The 25,231-nt window shown below is 41.8% G+C and overlaps 1 protein-coding gene across 2 annotated transcripts in view; it reads left to right on the plus strand.

The window, feature by feature from the left end:
• The window catches only part of PLXNB2 (plexin B2), a 164,755-nt gene that overhangs the window by 94,703 nt on the left and 44,821 nt on the right, over window positions 1-25,231 (plus strand). For both annotated transcript variants that reach the window (XM_033161665.1, XM_033161666.1), the window contains exons 11-15: window positions 4,671-4,763; window positions 6,695-6,773; window positions 13,896-14,050; window positions 16,724-16,872; window positions 18,358-18,466. In XM_033161665.1, coding sequence (XP_033017556.1) covers window positions 4,671-4,763; window positions 6,695-6,773; window positions 13,896-14,050; window positions 16,724-16,872; window positions 18,358-18,466 — 585 coding nt within the window. The remainder of the gene's footprint in view (window positions 1-4,670; window positions 4,764-6,694; window positions 6,774-13,895; window positions 14,051-16,723; window positions 16,873-18,357; window positions 18,467-25,231) is intronic.

Genomic DNA, 25,231 nt, shown 5'->3' on the forward strand with positions numbered 1-25,231 from the left:
AGGAGGAGGAGGAGGAGGAGTTATATGCCAGGCATCCCCAACCTTCGGCCTTCGAAATGTTTTGGACTACAATTCCCATCATCCCTGACCACTGGTCCTGTTAGCTAGGGATCATGGGAGTTGTAGGCCAAAACATCTGGAGGGCCGCAGGTTGGGAATGCCTGTTATATGCTGTCTATCTGACTGGGTTGGCCAGCCACTCTGGGCAGCTCCCAACAAAATATTAAAAAAACAGTAAAACATCAACCATTAAAGACATCCCTAAACATGGCTGCCTTCAGATGTCTTTTAAAAGTCAAATAGTTATTCATCTGTTTGACATCTGATGGGAGGGCATTCCACAGGGTGGGCGCCACTATGAAGAAGGCCCTCAGCCTGGCTCTCTGTAGCTTCATGTCTTCCATTGAGGCCCTCAGAACTGGACCTCGGTTGTCTGGGCTGGATGATGGAGTTGGAAGTGTTCCTTCAACACTTTGAATTGTGCTCGGAAGTGTACTGGGAGCCATTGTAGATCCTTTAGGACCGGTGTTGTATGGTCCCGGTGGCTGCTCCCAGTCACCAGTTAGCTGCCACATTCTGGATCAGCTGTAGTTTCCGAGTCAGCTTCAAAGGTAGCCCCGCGTAGCGCTCGTGTCCCAAAAGCTCTCTGAAAAACATTTACAAAATGTTGAGTAATGAAGGACACAATTCACCTATTGTATATCCTCATGACTGACACCACACCACAAATTTATTGTGTCCTTTGTATTTGTGACACCGCTCCATGGTTCCTCTGATACAGTTCACTTTGAACCAGGAGCTGCCTTAGTGCTTTAGTTCGCAGTTTCCAGTCTACTACTACTGTCAGATATCCCTCAGGAGGTTACCAGACATGAATACCTATAGCTGGAAACTTGGACCTCTTGGCAAGGAGACCCTGTCTACTCTACCCTAGGCTTTTTACTCTCTTGGGTTCCTTTGGAGAAGACAAAAAGCACAATCTAAAGCCCTCAGCTTCCCCCCCCCCGAATGTTATTATGAACATTGTTCGTTCTGCAACAATCAGGTTTCAATTTTCACTGGTCACTCCCATGCATAGATTACTGCAGACATCTTTACAATCTCTCTATCCCTGAATTACATTGAATTCCTGGGCTTGGGGTGTGTGTGTGTGAAAGAGAGATATACTTTTGTAGTTGACAAATAATTCTAGATTCATTCAGCTTCAAATTGCACGCACCTGTTCCTCTTTTTTAAAAAATAAAAAATATATTTGTAAAAACTTTTAAACTCAGTAGGAGATATTCTATTGTATGAGTATCGTGTTATTTTACCTACCGTAATTAATTACAGTTCCAGCTTTATGGTAACCAAACTTTCTATTGGGCATCAGGAATCTCATCTGCTGAGTCGCACCCCCTCCAATTTCGACGTCTTAGATGGGTGGCAAAAATGGCAATTGTTGTAGGAAGATCAGATCAACAAAAAAATATGTTTCAGTCCATACCTCTACTGCAATTTTGGCCATACACGTCCCTTAAGATTTAGCAGACAGAAACTTGGCTACAAATTGAACGTGGGAGTCCAATTCACAAGTAACTACTTGAAGGAGGAGTTATCATTGTGTGGGTGACTTTCAGTATTCCCCTTACTATTAAAGCATCTATTGTTCAGGTACCCACACTTTTACAACGGCTTACCAGACTTTTCTGTGTACTCAGCTGTGGGATCTCTACGATGGTAGCCTTTGCTTTGGGGATGTTAATTTGCATGCTTTCAGGTCTTCTCCTCTATACATCCTATCTAACTAACAGGATCTGGTTACAGGTGGGTAGCCGTGTTGGTCTGCCATAGTCGAAACAAAATAGAATATTCTTTCCAGTAGCACCTTAGAGACCAACTGAGTTTGTTCTTGGTATGAGCTTTCGTGTGCATGCATTGGTATCTGAAGAAGTGTGCATGCACACGAAAGCTCATACCAAGAACAAACTCAGTTGGTCTCTAAGGTGCTACTGGAAAGAATTTTCTATTTTGTTTTAACAGGATCTGCTAATGGAAGAAACCTTTCTGCATTCACGGAATGTAGAGAGAGTTGGTCCTGAATGCCAAGCAATCTAAAATTTAGCATGCTACCTAACCTAGACACGGTTACACTTTACAATCTAATCTCCCTATCAAAACTATTCAGTGGCACCATCATGGTTCCAGGACAGAGCACCACCCCTTTAAAATAACTGCAACATTCCTATTTGGGGGTGTAAAGTTTCTCTTGAACTGTAGATTTTGAACTACATCAACATTTGTCTCGCCTGAGAGCCTGTCAGAGCCTTTGTACCTCCTTGCTTCCTGAATCTGCTGCTTGTTCGAAATTTCTTTAATTAAAATATTTTTTTTCTCTTCAGTAATCCAACTTACCCTTTGAATTCCTTTCCAAATACATCCTAGTCATATTGTGGAGAAGTATCCAGCCTCTGAGAAGGGCAATATGAAAAGATAGGGAATGAAAGTAAAAGAGTGCTGGGACATTTCTTGCCACCCCTCTCTGTAGTCTGCCTTCCCTGTTTCCCACACTAATGAGTAAGGCAAGGAGAGGAAGAAAAGGCAGAGAATCAAACTCTTCCCTCAAAAAAAAGATTATTGGGTTGGGACACCTCAGGTCTTTCTGCGGCAACCTCTCAGCAAGCTGCCTTTTTAATGACTTTCTCAAATTCTTTCTGCTGTGTGTTCGAGAACACCCCTTTTAGCATTGTGACATGGCTGAAATGTAGGAATTCCTCATTTGGCAGTTCATAAGTTGGTTATTTTGGCTGGGGAAATAGCATTAAGAGCACATACTATGCAGATTTTGTGACTACGCTTTCACTTTCTCCACCAGTTGGATCTTGTGGGCCATTTCCCAAGCTTCTTCTTAGTTCATTCTTGTTTCATAATTGGCTATGGTTTGGGGATTCTGCCACTTTCTCGGAAAGGAGAGAATTCATAGCTGTCAACTTTTTCCCTTTTTTAAAGGGAAATTCCCTTATTCCGAATAGGATACCTCGCAAGAAAAGGGGAAAAGTTGACAGCTATGAGAGAATTCCTGCTGTATTTACAAATGCTACTGTCAGCTCTTTCTAATTTCCAAATTGTGTTTGTAAATCTATAGAAGCTTGATTGATTGATTTTTAGATCTTGGTAAGAGCTGAAATTAGGGACGCAGGTGGCGCTGTGGTCTAAACCACTGAGCCTAGGGCTTGCCGATCAGAAGGTCGGCGGTTCGAATCCCCGTAACAGGGTGAGCTCCCGTTGTTCGTTCCCAGCTCCTGCCCACCTAGCAGTTCGAAAGCACGTAAAAGTGCAAGTAGACAAATAGGTACCGCTCCGGCGGGAAGGTAAATGGCGTTTCTGTGCGCTGCTCTGGTTCACCAGAAGGGGCTTAGTCATGCTGGCACATGACCCGGAAGCTGTACGCCTGCTCCCTCGGCCAGTAAAGCGAGATGAGCGCCACAACACAAGAGTTGTCCGCGACTGGACCTAACGGTCAGGGGTACTTTTACCTTTAAGAGCTGGAATTATCATTTTGAACAAACTGGTAGTACAGAGTTGGTTGTGGCCCCATGGCGGTGATGATTATGATTTCGATTTCTTACCTGTGCTTCACCATAAGGTCCCAGCATGGGTTATATCCATTTTAAAAAGACAACATTAAAATCAGTTTACAACAAAATATTTTAAAATCATTTATTTTTGTAGCTATCATATTGTTTCTCATTTTCCTGAGAGCTCTCCTGTTAGCTAAGTTTGAGAGAGAGTGAACTTCACTGAGCTTCAGATCCAAGTGGAATAGCGATGGGATTGGAGCCTGGAACCCTATACCGGCACTAAGATGCACCTGAGTTCCCTTTGCTTATATTACACTTCCTGGGTGTGGTGTAATAGCTAGTGCATAGGCCTTAGACTAGGGAAACCTGGGTTCAAATCCTTGCATAGCCATAAAGCTCACTTAGCTGGTCACTGTCTCTCAGTCTAATCTACCTCACCGGGCTGTGAAGATAAATAGAAAGGTGAGATTGAAAATGCATCAAGCAAAATTCTTCCTGCTTTAAGTACTGCTCCTATGGTAGTAATTTTAATACTTTGCACACAGAGTGAGTCCCGTCAGTCACAAAGTTTGCTTGTGCCCTGTCACAGTGATTTCCTTCTGGCATCATGGAGTCACTGGGTTGGGCTTAAAATCCTCCTGTGATGACAAGTGCAGGAGGGGGAAAAATATATTCAGGACGTCGGTACAGAGAGGCCCTTAAGATGGGTTGGAGAGATCAAGCCACAGTCCACCAAGGCTGTTCCCCAAAGTTGTGAGCTCCCTGTAGACTGATTTTTCTGAGAAGTAAGGATGAGATTTGGGGGCCACAGGCCTTAATATTGCCTTTTCCCTGCCTTTGGAAAAGTACTTAGAGGAAATGTTTTGCATGCTTTCTATCTCTTTTTGATTAAAAATTGTTTGGAGTAATCTATTTGGAGCATCAGAAAATGTTGTAAAATCCTGCCTAAAGTGCCTACGCAATCTGTGTTATAGTTGTGATTGCCACAGTTTAATGATGAAGGCTCTCTATTTGATCTAGTTGTTTAAAGAGCTGGAAGCTAAACTGCTCATTGAAACTACTGTTTGCCTAGTGCTGGTATTCTAAGTCCAGTATATCTTTCTCTTACAGGGTAGCGATTTCAGAATTGGAAATAACCACATTCAGTTTGAGACCAAAGTGGAAAAAGCATCTGATGGAACTTTCTTTTTTCAAATCCAACCGGTAAATATCAGAAATTTTGGAGTGGGCTAGGGTGCTTACAAATTACTTTCTCTCTTGCTTTCTTCAAGGCTGAGCACATTCAGCAATGAGTTCACCTTTCCTTTTTTTTTTTTTTAATAAGAATTTATTGGCATTTTTCTATAACAACATATACCCACACCCACACCTACAATTAAACAAATGCAGAACACATAAAACAAATACAAACAATGTCAAGTTTTCTTATTGCATCTTTCTAAAAAAAAAAAAAAAAATTTCTATTTCCGTATCTTGACTATTGACTTCCCCTGCCTTTTCACCTTCGAGTTTATATCCTAAGTCTATTTTATAACCATTTCTCCTAACAAAAAAAAAAAAGAAGTTAAATTCAGTTGTATAATTACAATCAATTATATCTTCAACATTTTACTAAAAATACATCACTACATCTTGATCTCAATCCTCTTATTCCATAAACATAATCCACTTAGATTTACTTTACTTATATTCCACCTCACTGATCTTCACAGCTTATTCGATCAAATCTATCTCTTCTATCCTTAAGATTGCTACTAATAACATAATAACTTGAAATATCTCCTTTCATGTTCAAATAAAAAATATAACAGAAAATTGTTGACAGTATTCACCCTCCGATTTCAGTTTACCATATCAGGCTACCTTAAGTATTACTTAATGCTTCACCCCACACCCCCTCTGTCCATTATTCTTCTCCTGGTGGTTTCAACACTAAACTTCCATGTAGCTTCCCTCTCCAAACGTCCACAGATCCAGGCACAGTCCAAACCTCTCCTTGCCACGAGTTCAGAGGTATCCATCTCATCATCTCTCAGCTTCTTCGGTTCTTTGTAACATTCCTTTTCTTCTTGTAAATACCTTAATTCTCTGTCCCTGGCCCCCGAGCTCACACCTCGGGGACTGGATATAAAAAATCTTGACGTCGCCTTGGGGCTGCCACCCCCAGAAAGCGAATTTCTTCTCCGAAGTAGCTCACTAGCAATGAGTTCACCTTTCCACCTACAGTCAACATGTTGGTTGTATTCAGACTTCTTCCTTCCTTCCTTCCCTCCACTGCCAGCTTTGACACAGAGATATCGGCTTCTTTAAGCCAAAGTTTTCCATTATATCTAAACTCTGGAATACTGGCTTAATGTTGATTATCAGGAGCATAAGCCATTGTCCCATTTTGTTGGCCTGCCCAATATACGGTACTATGAGGATGGAGATGAAACAAGCTGGCTATGACTTGATGTTGGTGATAGATCTAAGATAAAAAAAAAATGATAAGATCTGTGCTGTTGAGATTGTTGGCCTTTGCTGGTGAATGTTGATGAGATTTTCCATTTTTTGTCATTCACTTTTATTGAGGCGGTCAAAAAAAATATCTATACTATGGACAAATGCATAAGTGACACAACAGGATTGTTAAAATTTGCTCAGTTGCTCACGGGGAGAGGGCGATTTGCTGTGGTCACCACTAATACATCCTGTACTTTTAGAATGAAAGCCATTTATGTGTGTTTGTGTTCACATTTTTCTCAGTTCTTTGAAAGATGCATTTGTTTAACACCCACTGCTTTTGCGTCTTACAAACGTGACTAAACATTGCACTTCCCCTTTATGTGCCTTTTGAAAATGAGATATTATATTATATATCCACACACACACACATATATAATCATTTTCTGTTAAATTCATCTGTTTCCTATTCTTTCGGAAAGGTTACAACTATCTTTGATCTGACAAGTGTTATTTATAATCGTATGAATGCATCTCCTAGTAGAAGTATGTGGTTGTTGTGCCATTATTTTGAAGATACAGCAATCACAATACGGCCTTGGTAGTAGGTAGCTACTTGATTTGGGATGAGTGAGTTAAGAGAGAAGATTATTTCTAATGGAGATAACCATTGTCTTTTCCCCTCCCTTCAGAGTCATGTTGAAAACGAAACACTACCACTTAGCTTATTCATTAAGACGGATCAAGGCAAGATTGATAGCAAACTGATTGGTAAGTACATAGTACAGGAAAGGGAAATTAAAAGTACCAAAATCTTTTAAAGCATTTCACTGTTCTAATGATTGCATACAGTGGTTCTCAAACTTAATCTGTTCTTGAAGTCCATTAGACTCCTGAAACCAATCGAAGACCAAGATGTGGCTTCTGATTAGCTGCAGGAGCTTCCAAAAAATGTTCACAAACCGGAACACTTACTTCCGGGTTTGCGGCATTCGGGAGCCGATTTGTTCAGCAACAGAGCCATTCGGGAACCAAGGTTTGACTGTAATTAGCAATCCATCAGCTAAAAAAATTCTAAATAATGTTGCCTTAAATAGGCAATGAATATTACTGTTGTGAGCTTAAATATATAAACGTTGTCTTGGCTTGCTTGCTGGGTATGAAAAAGCTTCCCCACCCAATAATCCATCCTTCAAGTTTTATGACAACTTATCCCAAGTTCGGAAGCATCTCTGCAACACTGCTGCATCTCTGCAAAAGTGGCCAGATCTCGAGACCACAGTGTAGTTTTAATCAAAAGCTTTGCGTCAAGCATGCCAATAAAAGGCCACACTTTTTTCTCTAGAGTCAAATGCTGTCACTCTATTTAGAGTCAGCCAAGACTTGCTCTTCTGTGCTGCTGCTGTTGCTTCTGCCCCTTCTCTGCTTCATATCAGTTAGTTAACTTTATGCCTTTTTTCCAATTACAGTCCCAATGTTGCAACTATTTTTTGTCCAGGCAGAGGCCCAGTGCGACCAGTGTGTTTCCTGGCAGGCAGAGAGGTCCATGCACAGTGACTAATTATGCTAGAAAGAAACCAGGCATGACCTTCCAAATGCTTTTTAGTAATCCTTTTGCTTATTACTGTGACTCAATGACACTTATAACTAATGTTGCCTGTGCTGATCAATCTTGCACAGCTGCAAATCAATCTTTAGGTATTGTATTTAATAGATTCACTTTTTAATGGATGTTGCAAATGAAAATCATTGTTCAAGACCTCTCCTCTTTTCCTATAACGCTAATATCTCCCACCCAAACAATATACATCATCTTCCCGTATAGAATTACTGCAAACCTCTAATGTATTGTGGCCACATAAAAGACAAATGATATTCTAGAATGCATTTGATATGGCATTTCCAGTAAAGACTGCAGAGTGTTTCTACATTTCAATAGCGCACTGGCAACCTTACCCTTCATCCATTTTTGGTCAGCCATATTCAAGCAGGAGTAACCTGGAAAAAAATGGAAAGAATTACAGAAAGGATTCTAAACTTCATAGGTCAAGACTAGGGATGCTTGAGGATTTTGTCCAGTCTTTCATTTTAAGCAAACCAACCTGATTTGCAGTTCCCAAACTAATATGTGGATTCGATTGGATTGCCATTATCCTTGAGTTTTTGCATCTCTCCAAATTTTGTGACATAGCTCAAAAAGTGTAGCATAATGTGCATTTTAGGGTTGTTTACTCAAATGAATACCATATGGGAAAAGTGCAATAGGAATATTGCAGTTTTTTAAAAAAACTTTTAAAAAAAAGATTGCAGAAATGAGATGGAACGAAGCTATGAATGAGCACATACAAAATTGGCATGGACCAGAAATTGACTGTCATCCCACCCTAGTCTAGACTAGACAATATTTTTTACCTGTTTAAAACACTTCCCATCTTAACAAATGAGTGATGCTCTGTTATATTCCGAAAGTCATCCATCCATATGTTATATATACACTTTCCCCCTCCCTCTCTTTAATTGATTAATGTTCATATTTTGGTTGGTATCAGCAGGGCGCAGCTTAATTTTATGTCCATTCTGCCCACATTCATCTCTATGCTTTACTGTGAAAAGCAGAAGCAGAAAAGAACTGGGGAAGAAGCACCTTTTTGTACTAGTGGTATCCCAGTTCCCCTTCTCACTTTTTTGCCATTTGTGGGTCCTTAATAGAGCTGGATTTAGGTGCATCACACTTGAAAGATAGTTACTTTGGTTGCTCTGGTCGCTACTACAGAGAAGGTGAGCAATTATTGAATTTCCAAATATAAATGAATCCTTTCTTTCTATAACACGTTTAGAGAATACCAAGTAGCATTGGCATTTAATGTATTTTTATAGCCACTGGAGACTTAGAGCAGTATGAAATCCAATATATCCCTTTTATCCTTTGTCCTGTTCTATCAATGGTTTCACAGCTAGTATCTAAAGATGATGGATAAGGGTTGGAATCTAATGGCTGGCTTGCTGCTGGTACATTTAACAACCTGATCAGTAACGAAACTGATTAACACTTTGAGCTCCGCCATTGTATTGTGTGTGACTGGGAGAGCTTGCCTTTCAATACATTACAAATCTAATTTGGAGGCAGTTTGAGTGCTGGTTTTTGCAGACGCAGACGTTTTCAGTTCTCCACATATAGATGAAAATATATATTGAATCAGTTAGTCAGACATGGCAGTCTCACTGGTTAGCTGCTGATATACTTTAAAAGATCCAGAATTCCGAAATTGAATTCCATCAGTCTGTTTTCTGAGTCAAACCAATAGTACCTCAGTGCTCACTTCAGATGTGGAATGTGTGAATGCAATTTCTTTAGCCAGAATCAAAATACAACAAATAACTTCCCTCAAAAGCATGTATCCACCGCCGGTCTTTGGCTTATACATATTCACACCATCTAGGGTTGCCATATGCCTGTAATTTTCCAGACTTACCGTATTTTTCACTCCATAAGATGCACTTTTTTCCTCCTAAAAAGTAAGGGGAAATGTCTTTGCGTCTTATGGAGCGAATGCATGGTCCCTGGAGCCGAATTGCCTAGGAGCCAAAAGCAGATCATGCTCTTTTTTTTTACAAAGAGAGAAGGGGGTGTTGAAAGGAAGCCACTGAACAGCTGTTCAGCAAGTGATTGGGGAGAGAGATAAGGCTCCCTTTCTAGCCCCGCCCCCTTGCCCAGGCCTCCATTGTTTAATGCAGAGGGAGGCTGTTTGTTTCTCCAGGGACATGTGACTGGCTGATTAGATTATCTGTCTGGAAACTGTAGAAATGGCTGTAGGACTAGAAGCTGCAGAACTGTTAGTTGAAGCCCATAAAAACTGGGCTTTTCCTCTTTGAAAAAGAAGCTGCACCACTTTCAGCTGATCCTCAACAAAACAGGGCTTTTCCCTTTGCAAAAAAAAATCTGCACCACTTTGAGCTGATCCTCAAAAAAACAGGGCTTTCCTCCTCTAAAAACTAGGTGCATCTTATGTTCAGGTGCGTCTTATGGAGCGAAAAATACGGTGCACGGTTTTTGTCCCTTGTAAACAGCGTCTGGGTGGAAATCGCTGAAATGCCTGGGAAAATCCGGACATATGGGAGCCCATGTTAGAAGTGTAGATTTTGGCAAATTTCATTAAAAACTTTTTTGGGAGGGGGGGGACTAAAAAAAAGCTCAACTTCTGTGTCTGGAGTTTCACTTTTTGGAATATGGCAACGCTAACACCATCTATAAAAGGAGATCAGGGCATGACAATGGCTTGAGCGGTTATTAACAAATTCACTCTTCTGGAATCCAGGCTGACCCTATATTCCTAGGCACTTAAATGATTTGGGGCACTGTCCCATAGATGTATTTGAAAAATCACACACACACCCCTTTCTCTATATATAGTGGTATACCACTTCGGGGGGGGGGACCTTCTAACATGCATTTAAATAAAGAGCCTCTTTAAATGTTATAGAATCTTAATTTCAAGTATTCAGTTAATAATCTTTATTAGTGTAAGGCTAAGAAAGGCAAAGCCTGTTTCTTATTTTAGCTGATAAATCAGGAGAGAGAGAGAGAGAACATTTATTCTTCCTTTTCTTGCTCTTTTTTTTAAAAAAATATTTCCTATCTGTTGAAGTTGGTAACTTTGTGGAAAATAATTTGGGGAATGTGGGATTTGCAGTTTGATTGCCATATCGCCTTGGTTAACAGTTAAGCCATGAGTTCTCTTTTCCAGCCCCAATATGCCAGCCTTATAAGCTCAGCATAAGTTGTTACAGTCAGGGCTGGATATACTGAGGTTGTGACAGCAGGGTGTCTGAGGACAAACCTGTGTGTGCCACACAGCCTGACGGAACCACCTAAGCCAGCCTACGGTAGCAAAGGATACATGGTTGTATCCCACTAAGTTATACTCGGACTAGACCCATTTCAATTAATGGACTTAATTTAGTTATGCCCATTATTTTCAGTGGGTCTGCTCTGAGTAGGACAACCCTCAGTCCTGTTTCCAGAAGATTCAGCTACCAATCTGGTAAGCTTTTGTACATGACAGGAAGGGTTGCCATCTTGTGCTTAGTCTCTGGCGGTCAGTGCCTTGACCAGCCCTGGTCAGCCTTGTTCAGTTTTCCATCCAGTTAGTCACTGATTGCAGGACAAGCATTGAAGTCTTGCTGCTCAGCATCATGTGTGCAAGCATATTACCTTGAATAGGTTGGCAAGCGGATTATGTCTTGCAACCGAGAAGGAAACGGAACCCAAGTTTCTGATTCACAGTTAATAAATAAGCAAGCTTCTGCTCAGCTAGCAAGTTTAACTACTTTGAATAAACACAGTGGCTCATGCTGAGCAAGTGGGAGCTGTTTTTAAAGAAGACTGGTTTCAGAACACAGTAATGCACTATAACTGTTTTTTAGTGTAATGTGAGTTATTCTGAAATTGTCAGCTCTGAGGACTTCTTCCCATTCCTCCCGTGCTAGTCAGGAAGGTTAATTATAGCTTTGTTGAGCCAAATAATCAGAAGGGAGCCCCCCCTTATATTCAGCTTTTTCTTTTTTAGCTACTTAGAACTAAAATACAGGTAGGTAGGCATGTTGGTCTGCCAGTGCCATAGTCAAAACAAAATAAAAAAATAAAAAAATTCCTTCCAGTAGCACCTTAGAGACCAACTAAGTTTGTTCTTGGTATGAGCTTAGTTGGTCTCTAATGTGCTACTGGAAGGAATTTTTTTCTACTTTTTATTTTGTTAGAACCAAAATGTTATAGTTAGTAAACTTGAGCGCTAATTGTTTCCAGTTAAGTTAGTGATCTGAGTGCCCATCAAAACGTGCTCAAACGCAAAGGCTTGAGAGTCGTTACTTCCAACTTGGTTCATGGTCCTAATTATACAGCACTCTGGATTTACTGTGCATGTTCTGGAATTAGGCCATGATGCTCTTCAGTCAAGTTTGGTGTATGGCTTGGATCTCAGAAGGACTCCACATATTACAAATTCTGTTCTTAACTTTACCCCTCAGTGAACACACAGCCGTTACAGGCATAAGAGGTGCTATGTTTTCCTCTGTGATTCATGGCCATGATAACCAGAAGTGGCAGGGCATCCTTTATCATGGTTCCAGTGCTCCCCAGTGCCCTCTCGATCCTGGTCTGTGACCCCATTCATCAACCTTTGGTCCTTGCTACATGGTCCTTGGGTGGAGGCATAAGTTGAACCATCTTGGCGTGTATATGAATATATATTATTGCACTACGCTGTCTGAATTCTGCTTTTCACGACGCAACAATAAGTTGTAGAATTTTTGGAAGCTTTAGTGTGGTCTGTTTATCTTAAAGCTAACTATGAATAGCTATCTTTTTTTGCTCCAGACATCTGAGATTGATGAGAAAGCTCTCCAGACAAGAATGAACTTGCATATTGAAAACCTCTAAACATAGCACCCCTACAACTCTCATTGCCCGTCAACCCAAGTGCATTTCATTTGAAATAACATCTCAGCTGAATCTAAATCTACTGCTAACAAAGGAACTTCTTCTGGTCACTTGTTTTTCAGTTCCCCTGCCCAAAGGTAGAACCGTCTGACTATTTGCCGTCCTGACAGTTCAGGGAAAAAAATGTGCTAATCTGCGGAAAGGCTAATCTGCTAAACAAGTATCACTAGATGGCTTAAGCATAGGAGCTCACACTTGTGCTGCACAGGAAGGCAACACAACAACAAAGCTTCCATGGTCTCCTCCCACTTTGATCTGCACGAAATTTCTTTCCAACCCCAGAACTGGTGGTCTGTCTGTACATGAGCCTGGTCAGGCCACTGAATGCAATAAAACCAAAACTGAAGGGCCCCATTATTTTGCTTTCTGTCTCTCTCTCCCCCCCCCCCCCATTATCTTACTTTCCTTTGCAAGTTACAGTAATCATTAAGAGTGCATTAATGTATCAATAATTTGATGAAGCTGTGTGGCTAGGACACTTAACCACATTACTGAAAGTCAGAAAGGTGATAAGACGCGAAGATTGATTGAGTCGCTCATTCGTTATTTATTTGCAGCATTTATGCTCCTTTCTATGCCTTTTGCAAAAAGGGGGGGCCCTCCCAGAGCAGCTTACAGAAAGCAGTAGAGAGGGAGTCCCATGCCCTCAAGTCTACATTCTAAAATGCATAACACACTTTGGGGGGGGGCAGGCGGACAGGTTAGGCAGGAAGGAAGAGGAAAAAATTGCTCCTGCTGCACAGTTCTTTCCTTGGAGAGCTGATCTGGTAGCAGTTGGAATACCCTCGGGAGGAGGCTTGATGAGTTGCATTCCTCCGTCCATGGCAGTTCTCACATTTTTGCAAAAAGCAACACTCACCTGGAAGCACCTTCCTCCTGCACTCAGAGAGCAGATGACAATGCCCAGGCTAGGAGAACAGGGCTGCTCCTGCCCAGTGGTGAAGCTGCATGCTCCGCTACCAGGGGCGGAGAGGAGGCAGGGGCGTGGCTGGAGCCCCCCGGGTTGTGACATGCCACCTGCGGGGGCATGGTATGCCGCCCACGAGGGCGTGGCACGCATTCTGGGGGCGTGGCATGCTGCCTGTGGGGGGTGGCATGCAGGGGGGGCCTGTCCAGGGGGCCACCGTGATGGCACCCTACCGGAATAGTGTTGCCGAGGCAGTCCGCTCCCCCCGCACTCCTGTTCCTCCGCCAGTGCTCCTGTCACAGTTATTTCCTCAAGCAGCTGAGTTGGTAGTTAGTCACAGATTGTGGTATTTGTGAGAGCCATGATTGTACCTTAACGATGCTGCCCTGTTGGATACACATCAAGATTTATGTGACTTTGAATTTCTCTGAGTGGTGTAATAGTAACTGGCGCTAGAAACATGTATATGATTTGTTTTCCATTTTTACAGTGACTCTATACAGCTGTTCCTATGGTCGTGATGACTGCAGCTTGTGTCTCGCGGCTAATCCTGCGTATCAGTGTGTCTGGTGTGACGACAGCTGTGTTTACGCTAGCCGGTGTGCTGCTGCCACTAGCACCTGCCCTCCTCCAGTCATTACTATGGTAATTTCTGCATCGTTCATAACATAGCATGAAGTCAACCCGAGTCAGCTTGCAAAGCATTTATGGAATTCTGAAGAACTGTTGCAAACTTGTGAAGTCCCATAGTAAAGAGACTCTGTCAGTTTCTTTAGGATCCAGGTGGTGAATAATCACTGTGCTAGTGGGGCATTAGAACTGGCTTTTTGACTAAACAAACCAAAAGGAAAAGGTTACATACCTATATCCTAGGAGAGTCTTCCAGTAGTGCTGCAGTGGCAGGCTGCTCCTAGGTAACATGGGAGGGGTGCATAGCATAGCATAGCATAGCATAGCATAGCATAGCATAGTTGCCTGCCTTGCCTGCCTTGTCTCATATCCCAGGAAGGGGTATTACTGGCACGAGAGAGTAGCTATGTCACCAGAGCAGCTAAGGAAGGAGGCATGCCATTACATTTCTTGTACCACTAAGGGGCTGAACTTTACGAGATGTGTGGACATACTGCTGGTCCATCTTTGCTCTCCTTACTTCCTCATAGCATCTGACTTAACCCAATAAGCTGGTTCAGACATAACAATCTCCGTTTAACAAAGCCAAGAATGTTGCAGCTGAACAGCACAGTGTGTGAGATGATATAATCATCACTGTACATTGCTAGCAGCTAGTGACGATAAGGTAGAAAGGCAGACTAATACAATTACATTATTCAGGCATTGTGTTAAAACAGTTATGATTAGGAGAGTCTGCAGCTTCAACCCTTAAATACCTTGCTCTGCCCAGATAGCTTTTTACATTTTCTGGCTTTCCAAAGAGCTTTAGTTCAACAAGTCTAGTCCCCCTTAAGGTTGCCATTTTTTTGAAGAGAAAAAAAGAGGACACATTTGCCGACTTCTACTTTTAACTATGGATCTCTATGACAACTCTCTCATCATAAGAAAGAGGACGTGTCCTGGGAAAAGAGGACACGTGGCAATCCTGCGGCCTTCAGCTTCTCTAACTAGTTCCACAGTTCTAAATTTGTAGCAGAACATTAAAAAGAACATTTGTAAGCAGAGTGGTACATCAAAAGGTATCTCTGCCTGTTAGGAACCTGCTTCAGAGGTAGTTCACTCAACTAAATAAATGTTTCAGTATTTTTTTCTATTAAAAGGAGACACCATCGGGTTCTTTAATCAACCACAACACAGTTATAAACTGGATGAAATGTTACTCTAGGCAGGAATGCTATATATAATAGTTATAACCCGGTGTTGTAATGAAGTATAGTAGAATTCCATTTTCCGTCAGGTATTTGAAATGATGCGGCTTGTTATTGATTTTATAATATTGGGAAGAGCGTTAGACTCGACATTTTACAGTAAAAATTTGTTGGCTCTCAGTTGTTGTTTTTCAAAACGGCAATTAGGATTTCTAAGGAGTAGGCAGCCACATAACAGAAGAGGCCACAGAAAGTCCACCAGTGTTGCTGATCTCCGACTGCCAGCATTTTTATCATTTCCTGCCTTCTTTCACATACTTTTTGCATCTAGAGCCCAATAGGTCGGAAAATTCAGGTTCTCAGGGCAGAGGCAGTAAGGCAGGCCTCAGAGTCCTCTGAAGTTCATCCTCAGAGCAGGGAGGGATGCCAGTTAGAGAAGGGAGATCAGAAGCCCTGTGAAAATCTGTTTGGCCTATCTTTGGCCTGGGCATCTCCACTATTTCTGTATCACAGTTGGCCATTCCTGATCTACATCCCTTGGCACTCTGCACTGCCCTTCTTTTACCACAGTCCCTTAACAGGTATAACTCTGTTGCAATACATCCTCATAGTAAAATCTTATATTTAAGAAACCGTGCATCATTCTCCTTAAAGGGGAAAAATAAATATCAACGGGAGTCTTCAATATACCCCTAGGACATGAAACTCTTGTAAAGCAGATGGTTTTTTTTTTTCCCTGCCTAGACACAAAGGCTTGTAGCTCCCTACCTTTCAATTCTTAGAAAAACCAATTTGATATTTCAGTTGAGTACTTTGTGGTACTCCGTAGGATATAAAATATCATCGCTCTCAGGAAGTACCTACCGGTAAATGCTCCAAGGTGTCCACATTGACAACAGTACAAAAACTATTGTTCTAGAGTCAAATGGGGTGGTTCTGAAAACTTGCCAGAGTGATAAATGCCCCTTTTGGTGCAGAGGAATGTGTTGAGCTCTCACTGTACGTTTTTAACACAGGAGATATAAAGTTATGTGGAGAACAAAGACAAACCATTTGTGCATGGATATATGCCTGTGGGTCTTAGGAGGGTGTTAGAGCAACAAAAGTGTTCTGAAAAACCATTGAACTATAGCTGTTATACTGTGGCAGACTAAGCTTGAATTACTTCTAAGGCTAGACAGGTTTTGTTAGCTATACCACAAAGGGCAAGGACTCCTTATTCTAAAAACTGCACAAATAGGGTAAAAATGTCAAGATTTCCTAACCACCCTTGCCACTAGTTGTAGGGTTCAACTGATACATAATCTCAGAGTTTGCATGCCCATCCACTACAACCAGAATAAAAAATGGAAATTTTCCAGATTTCTGGCCAAAACTGAAATCTTAAACCCCAAACCACTTGTATTCCTCCTTTGAGTCTGTGAACTTATTGTTTAAGCTGCTGGTTGGTTATTAAAATAATATTGCGACTTTTAAAGCATGTTTTCTTTATGCTCAGATTAAACCAAATAATGGACCACTGAGCGGTGGAATTTTGTTGACAATAATGGGATCTAATTTGGGCATAAACGCTGAAGATGTCAAAAGTATAACAGTGGCAGGCACTGAATGTATCTTTAGAGAACAATTCTACTCTGTTTCTACCAAGTAAGTAATTCTCTAATGTTTTGGATGCCAGTTTGTTTGTTTTTATCTATTTACTGCAGGTTCATAGAAATGTGATATAAAACAACTGTCCTGACAAAAATGGCAGTTGGTTGCTTTAAATATATAACTTCTTCAGCATTTCTGTATGGTAATGAGTTGTCGCTATTTAATGTGTTTAGCTGTAATTCTAGAGACAACTGCAATGTTTATGCTTATTCTGTTGTACTTTATGCATGTAATTATGTAAGAGACTTGTAATAACAGCCACCTTTATATTTATGATCTTAAAGCTCTAACTTGTTTGTTGCTTATCCGGACTCGATTATGCACTAATTTATTTTGAACTGGAGGCATTTGTAAGTAATCTCATGCAGCTTACATTTCCAATGGCGTCACTTCAGGAAAGTCTCATATATTAAACATTTACAACCTTGCACACATTTTTTTTAAAACAACAGTGGTTGTATTGGGTTGTATTGGGGCGGTTATATGCTTTCAATACTGTTTGCACCTGCAAAACATTTTGCGTTGGTCAGACTTTCTTTGTTTCCCATCAGTTCTTGTCCCATAGCTTCCTACTACAACCCTGTTACACAATGCAAACATTCAGGGGGGTGGGGTGTTCTATTGTTGCGCTGCAGCATATGATTGTCCCCCAGATGGCAATAATGCAGTAGTATTGAGGAAGTATTGCAGAACAACTAGTAAAGTAAAAAGATGTGCGAACGGTTCCATATAAATCCATCATTGATGCACTCGTATTGCATCATGACATGTTGCAGAATACATCTGCCAAAAACAAACAAAAAACAACCCATCTGGTGGGGGGGGGGAGAATGCACCTCCAATGGGGAAATCAAGGTGTGAGTCTGGGTTTTTCTATTTCTTTGAGAAATAAGCCTGTAAATTCATCTTGTAAAAAGGAATGGTGTGCCATTTTTTAATGGTTTCTACACGCGGGTGGTGCTGTGGGTTAAACCACAGAACCTAGGGCTTGCTGATCAGAAGGTCAGAGGTTTGAATCCTCGCGATGGAGTGAGCTCCCGTTGCTCGGTCCCAGCTCCTGCCAACCTAGCAGTTCGAAAGCACGTCAAAAGTGCAAGCAGATAAATAGGTACCGCTCCGGCGGGAAGGTAAATGGTGTTCCTGTGCGCTGCTCTAGTTCGCCAGAAGTGACTTTGTCATGCTGGCCGCATGACCCAGAAGCTGTACGCCGGCTCCCTCGGCCAGTAACACAAGATGAGCGCCACAACCCCAGAGTCAGACACGACTGGACCTAATGGTCAGGGGTCCCTTTACCTTCTCTTCTCCCAGAGATTTAAAATCATTTGATTCTAGTTTATTTCACCTTGTATTACTTTTGAGGCTTCTATAATGGTGTCTTATTTAATTGTTAGATTTTATTTTATTTAAGAATGGACTGCAGGAAATATATATATATCAATTTAGATCTTTTATGTACAAGCTTGCCTTGTTTCCAACTAGGATTGTATGTGAGGTTGGAAGCGTGCCAGAAGCAAAAGAAGGTGAAATTGAAGTTGATGTAAATGGACAACAAGGCAGATCAACAAACGAAGTGCAGTTTACATATCAGGTGAGTCTGTCCTTGTCAATAGCTTACCTTATTTAACACATAGTATCTTGTTTTCCATTTTTCACTGGGTCAAACATAAGTGTATAAACAGTGCATTGGTTTTTATTCCTTCCTTTGGAACCTTGGAGATTCTGCTGAAACAGAATGCCTAAGTCTACTAAATATAATAGAGAGACAGCCTGTTATAAATAATGTGGATACAGCACCTGTACTACAGAAGACAGAAAAGAGATGGATGGGCAGCCTTGTGCTCATCCAAACATGCTTCCATCCCTTAAAGGTCTATTGCTCATCTGTGGGGATAACCAGCATCTGGGACGACCAGTAATTCCCGGAGTTCCTGCTCCCACTGGCCATGAAAGGGTCTGCTGGTTATGAACCTGAAGGTCGTGAGATTGTTGTTGGGAGTTCTGAAGGTTTCTGAAGGTTCCGGAGGTTTCCGGATAGGAAAGATAGGCAAAGCTAAAGAAGCAGCCAAAACTAAGAAGGCCAAATAAACTTTCAAAATAAAATGAGATAAAGACTAAGAGACTGCAGTCAATGGTGAAGTTGCGCTCTACTGCTCTGTGCGGCTTGGTTTCTCTTTCGGTTTCTCTCTAGCTTGTCTCGCACGGATGTTCTCGCTTGGCTTGTCTCGCGCGCACTCCACACCGCTACAGAGAGCAGGGGCTATTTATTAGGAAGTTAAACATCGTCATAACATTGTCAATAACCAATCACAATGTTGTATCTAGGTGAGTTTCTGGGCGGGAAACTCTTAACTGACCGTTAATGAAGCTTGTCTTGGCGCGCTTTGCCCCAAGCGCGGAGGGATCCGGGCAGCAACCTCTGCCGGATCTCCTTGCCTTCCGTGCAAAGCGCGGAAGGTTACCTTAAAGCAAACAGGTGTAGGAGCACCTTAAAACGTATTCCCACACTCATCCAGTCACAAAGGGACTCTTAGGGCATTTGACTTTACGCTCAAGGGACGCAGCTTCAAGCCATCCTCTGCCTGCTACTTCACCCACTTCTTCGAAGGCAAAAAAAAGTCCCACCTTGGGGAAGGAGGATATGTTAGTAGCTTGTATAGATAGCCAGGGAAGACTGGAGGGTCCTGGGGGACTGCCCAGGTAAGAGCACAGAGCATCATTTACTGCCAGGGCTTTGGAGTTTGTAATCCACAAATTGCACAATAGAAGAAGATGCTCTGCGCATCACTTTCCACTGGATAGACAGCCTGCTAGAGTCTTCATTGGAAGCCATGCACTGGCTGAAACTGCCCTCCTAACCCAAAGTGAGGTTTGGGTTTTGCCTTGAGAGAGGAGTAGCATCCAGTGGACAGCTAAAGGTGCAGTGAGACGCAAGGGACAAGATTGGAGGAGGGTGGGTTGTGCCTGCCTCGGTTCAGCTTACACTGAAATAAATATAATTAAGAACTCTGGCCGGAAGTTTCAACCAAAAAGATGCTGTTTACTCGTGAGTAAATACAAATGTAGTATCAATCCTGTTAATAATTACAGTCTTAAATGAAGAAATAGTTTCACATTGAAAAATCCCTTGAAAGTCTTTTAGAAGTTGATGTAAGGGCTTCTACGATGCGTGTCAGATGTATAATGAGACAACTGGAGACCAGGACAGGGCCCCGTTTCGGCGTAGACGCCTTCCTTAATATTGCCAGCTGAAGCCCTTACATCAACTTCTAAAAGACTTTCAAGGGATTTTTCAATGTGAAACTATTTCTTCATTTAAGACTGTAATTCTTAACAGGATTGATACTACATTTGTATTTACTCACGAGTAAATGCATCTTTTTGGTTGAAACTTCCGGCCAGAGTTCTTCATTATATTTATTTCGGTTCAGCTTACAGCAATCCAAACGTTCATGTTCAAATATATAAAAGGATATCATATAGAGGAGGGTGAAAGGTTGTTTTCTGCTGCTCCAGACACAGAGCAATGGGTTCAAACTACAAGAAAGAAGATTCCACCTAAACATTAGGAAGAACTTCCTGACAGTGAGAGCTGTTCGGCAGTGGAATTTGCTACCAAGGAGTGTGGTGGAGTCTCCTTCTTTGGAGGTCTTTAAGCAGAGGCTTGACAGCCATCTGTCAGGAATGCTTTGATGGTGTTTCCTGCTTGGCAGGGGGTTGGACTGGATGGCCCTTGTAGTCTCTTCCAACTCTACGATTCTATGACCCCTGCTTGAATCCTCAGCCAACCCTCAGAAAAACATATTTGGCTTTGAAATGGGCCATACTTCAAGAAACCGCTCATAGCTTCCTGCTGAACCGGTAATCTTAATGGGGAGAATGGGTGCATAGTCACTGAACGGTACCTAATGATAGTAGAAATCCTTTTAAAAAATTCAGTTGGGTTGCTTAATTCCATAAATAGAGTCTCTGGCACAGACAGCATGATGTAAGTCATGTGAGAGATACAGTTAGCCCCCTTGTCACCATGCCAAAGGATAGGCCTTTAATTGCCTTGCTGCAGATACAGCCCTAAAACTCTCAGGACCTTATAGTGTTTATAAGGCATAGGTAAGTGTACATGGATAGATACAACGTACGGGGTTATTTTTAAATTCAGCTGTCACTTTTGGTATTTAAAACAAAACTAGTGAAATGTGTCATATGGGAAGTCAAGGTTAGGTTATTCTCTTGAGGATTCATTTTTCTGCCTGGGCTATTTCAGCTTTCACGCTGAATAACCACATAGAGGAAGTAGATGTGGTCAAGTCACAAGAAGGAAGGAGTTGGGTATTTGTAGAATGCGAGGCAAGAATTGGAAAACGAGGGGCATGCATGCCAAATCTGTATTGTCGGTCCATGGCAGGAGTGGGCAGCTTGCAGCATGTGAGACTTCCACTGTGTAATTCTAGCTCTTGCTATTAATAATAATAGCAGCATTGCATTTCTAATTTTCATTACTGCGGAGTTACATGTGACTCTTTCTTCTTCCAGGATCTCCATTCTTTTATCATTCCAAAATGACAGCTGTTAAAGGTTTTTGGCTTGAAAAGCATAACTTGCATTTTAGCTGAAAATTTCCCTTACAGTTACTGGGAAGATTCAGTGCAAGAGGAAAAGAAAGAATTGAACTGTTAATTTAATGAGGTCACCATGCTGTGGGTAGTTTCTTTTCCTTCCTTGTGACTTTTCACACCAATTCTCAGCTAATTATATTTTCTTTCCCCCTGCTCTCACCCAGCTAAAAGAGAAATACAGCTGTACCTCGGGTTACGTCCGCTTCGGGTTACGTTTTTTCGGGTTACGTACTCCGGTTCACGCATGCGCAATATCGCCATTCAGGTTACGTACTTTTCGGGTAACGAACAGCACCCCAGAACCAATTAAGTATGTAACCCGAGGTACCACTGTAGATAAATTTATTCTAAAAGGAGATAGACATTCTTTGACCGCCTCCACTTTTGCCTTGGAGGTGTGTCTGTAAATGGACACCAGGCTAACAATTCGTGTCTGAAATCTGTAGGGTCATCATGCCATAACTAACATTTCATTTGGTCCATAGAATTAGGATAAGACACAACTAAATAAATTTTACAGAAAACTCTGCTGTTCTTTTACTGGGCAGAAAGAAGAGATATTTTTCCCCTCTCTGCCATAATTTCCCCATTGGTTTTACACACCCAGTATACAAGAACGTCAAGTATCATCAATCAGTCTCTGGCCTGGTTTGCATGTCACATTAAACCATACTTAAAATAAACTATAGGAACAGGTAGTGTGCTACTGCCTGCTTCTGAAATCACAGGCCACCCACTGTTCACTTGCAAACAAACTTAGTGTTACCTCTGAACTTTGGGTCATGCTTTGATTCTCACCGAACAAACCGTAAACAGTAACCAAGGTTTATTCTTGGCTTACCACTCATGGTTTGTTTGGGGGAAGCAAGCTCCTGAAATTTGTCTGCAACACTAACCCAGACCATAGCTTACTTCACAGCAGCACAGCAGGAGCAGGGAAAGAGCAAAGTGCCTGCAATTTCAGCATCAGGCACCAGCACATTTGTTGTTTTTCAGTCGTTCAGTCGTGTCCGACTCTTCGTGACCCCATGGACCAGAGCACGCCAGGCACGTCTATCTTTCACTGCCTCCCACAGTTTGGCCAAACTCATGCTAGTCGCTTCAAGAACACTGTCCCGCCATCTCATCCTCTGTCGTCCCCTTCTCCTTGTGCCCTCCATCTTTCCCAATATCAGTGTCTTTTCTAGGGAGTCTTCTCTTCTCATGAGGTGGCCAAAGTACTGGAGCCTCAACTTCAGGATCTGTCCTTCCAGTGAGCACTCAGGGCTGATTTCTTTAAGGATGGATAAGTTTGATCTTTTTGCAGTCCATGGGACTCTCAAGAGTCTCCTCCAGCACCATAATTCAAAAGCATCAATTCTTCGGTGATCAGCCTTCTTTATGGTCCAGCTCTCACTTCCATACATTACTACTGGGAAAACCATAGCTTTAACTATACGGACCTTTGTCGACAAGGTGATGTCTCTGCTTTTTAAGATGCTGTCTAAGTTTGTCATTGCTTTCCTCCCAAGAAGCAGGCGTCTTTTAATTTCGTGACTCCTGTCACCATCTGCAGTGATCATGGAGCCCAAGAAAGTAAAATCTCTCACTGCCTCCATTTCTTCCCCTTCTATTTGCCAGGAGGTGATGGGATCAGTGGCCATGATCATAATTTTTTTTGATGTTGAGCTTCAAACCATATTTTCCGCTCTCCTCTTTCACCCTCATTAAAAGGTTCTTAAAAATGCCGTGTGAGTGAAGCCATTACATGTAGTTTTGCTAATACTGCCATCCTCTCACTTGGTTTGCTTTTTTTATTACATGAGGAGACAGACCACTTCACACTAGAGGGATTAAGATTCATATGAGTGCTAGGTGCTCAAATCTCCAGAAGCATGACATGATCTTTTACAGCTTTGTCACAGCAGCTGAAGTTTAAACCAGGCAATCTAGTGTGTATTATGTTGTCTTAACAGTCTTTGTTTCTGAGATCACCTGTGGGCATTGTTTGTGGGCAGAAGAGCTTCTAAACTTTTCCTTTGCTGCTTTGTGGGAGGAAGAAGGGATAGTGCGCAGTCCTGAGGTTCACAGCAGATCATTCCAGCATGTTCATCTTTGAATGCAACCTTTCTATCAGATGTTGCAGCTGATCATGCATAAACACATGTCCTGTAGCTCTTGAGTAGCCACCGCAAGTAGTAAGATTATGTGCAGCAGCCTTTAATGCCAAATTATGGACAGTATTTTTTTCCTGAACTACATATTCAGTGTTGGCTCAACTGAACAAATCACTGAGAACAGCTCAAGTTGACCCAAGCAAGAAACATTGCTGTTCCATTTTTAAGAAGAGATTTGCACCATCTGATTAGCTATAATGATATGAAACTGTTTGATACTGGTAATCCAGCTCGATGTCACTAGTTCATTGTGAGATCAGCACTATCTAACCAAACAGCAAGAAATTTAAAGCCTCACATGCAACCCCAATGTGCAGTTTCATTCCAAAAAGCGCCGTTCATTAAATTTATAGCACTTGCTTTATTGGCCTGCTTTATTGGCCCATTAAGGAAAACATTAGGTGTGCTGAGGCAGCTTTGCTGAGCACCAGATGATTATATTAAAAGGACAAGGATGTGTGCGCTTCTTTTTATGTTGCAAAAGGGCTCTTTCATGCGCATAATTTTTGTAACCAGCATTGTTAGTATGTGCATGGTTAGGGTCACAAGAAGTTGCGCTATATGGAATCAGAACATTGGTCCATTGGTTTTCCAGGATTTCAGAAAGGGGAATCTTGTATAATTAGTTTCTGGATTTATATCCAAGTGACTACAACTATTCTACCTAACTCAGCAGGTATGGGTACACACCCTGGTTCTAATGCACACACAACATGTGTGCATGGGGTATGCACTTCCAGTTCAGTAGTAAGGGCAGCTCATGACTCTTTCGTCATTGTGTCCATGCACCTGCTCTCACCGCTGAATTCATAGAATCGTAGATTATTTTAGAGTTTGAAAGGACCCCGAGGGTCAACTAGTCCAACTCCCTGCAATGCAGGAATCCTGTCCACAGACATCCCTGGGGGGTGGGGCTCGAACCACCAACCTTCTGATTAACAGCTGTTTTTGGGAAGCTGGTATATACATGTAACCCTGTATTCCACGGGGCTCCCTCTAGACTTTGCATTAGATCTATGTTTCCCACTCTCAGTTATGAGTATTTTTGTTCATTTCAGTTGGACTGGTGCAAGAGAAGCTCATGCGGATCAGTTCACTTTTCAAGGGCTGCTGCCTCCTTTCTGGGAGCTGTAAGGAAAAACCAGACAGCAACAACATGCGATAGTTTTTTGAAAACATGGTTTTTGAAGACACACACAGACAATGCAGGCTTCTAGTGTGGGAGTAAATACCATCTGACATACAATTAAAAATTGAAAAGAGCTCCTTAGGCTTTATATAAGAGTGCTGTACTCTTGAATATCAAAGCAAAATGTTAATCATTACGACTTGCACTGCAGTGCTTTGAGTTCCATTCTAGGGCAATCCAACTGAACATTAAATGTATTCTGCAGAGAGTGCTGCTTCCCTGGGCTTCTGAAAAATTAGTGCTTTTATGAGTGCTTTTCAATGTGTGTTCCAGTTGTTGTTGTTTTTGTTGTTATCATTATTATTCTTATTATTTCTTAAATTTGTGTACCACCCTTCATCTGAAGACCTCAAGGCAGTTCACAACATAAAAATACAAAACAAGAACATAAAACA

This window comes from Lacerta agilis, chromosome 10 (genome assembly GCF_009819535.1).
Source record: "Lacerta agilis isolate rLacAgi1 chromosome 10, rLacAgi1.pri, whole genome shotgun sequence".
Taxonomy (NCBI): domain Eukaryota; kingdom Metazoa; phylum Chordata; class Lepidosauria; order Squamata; family Lacertidae; genus Lacerta; species Lacerta agilis.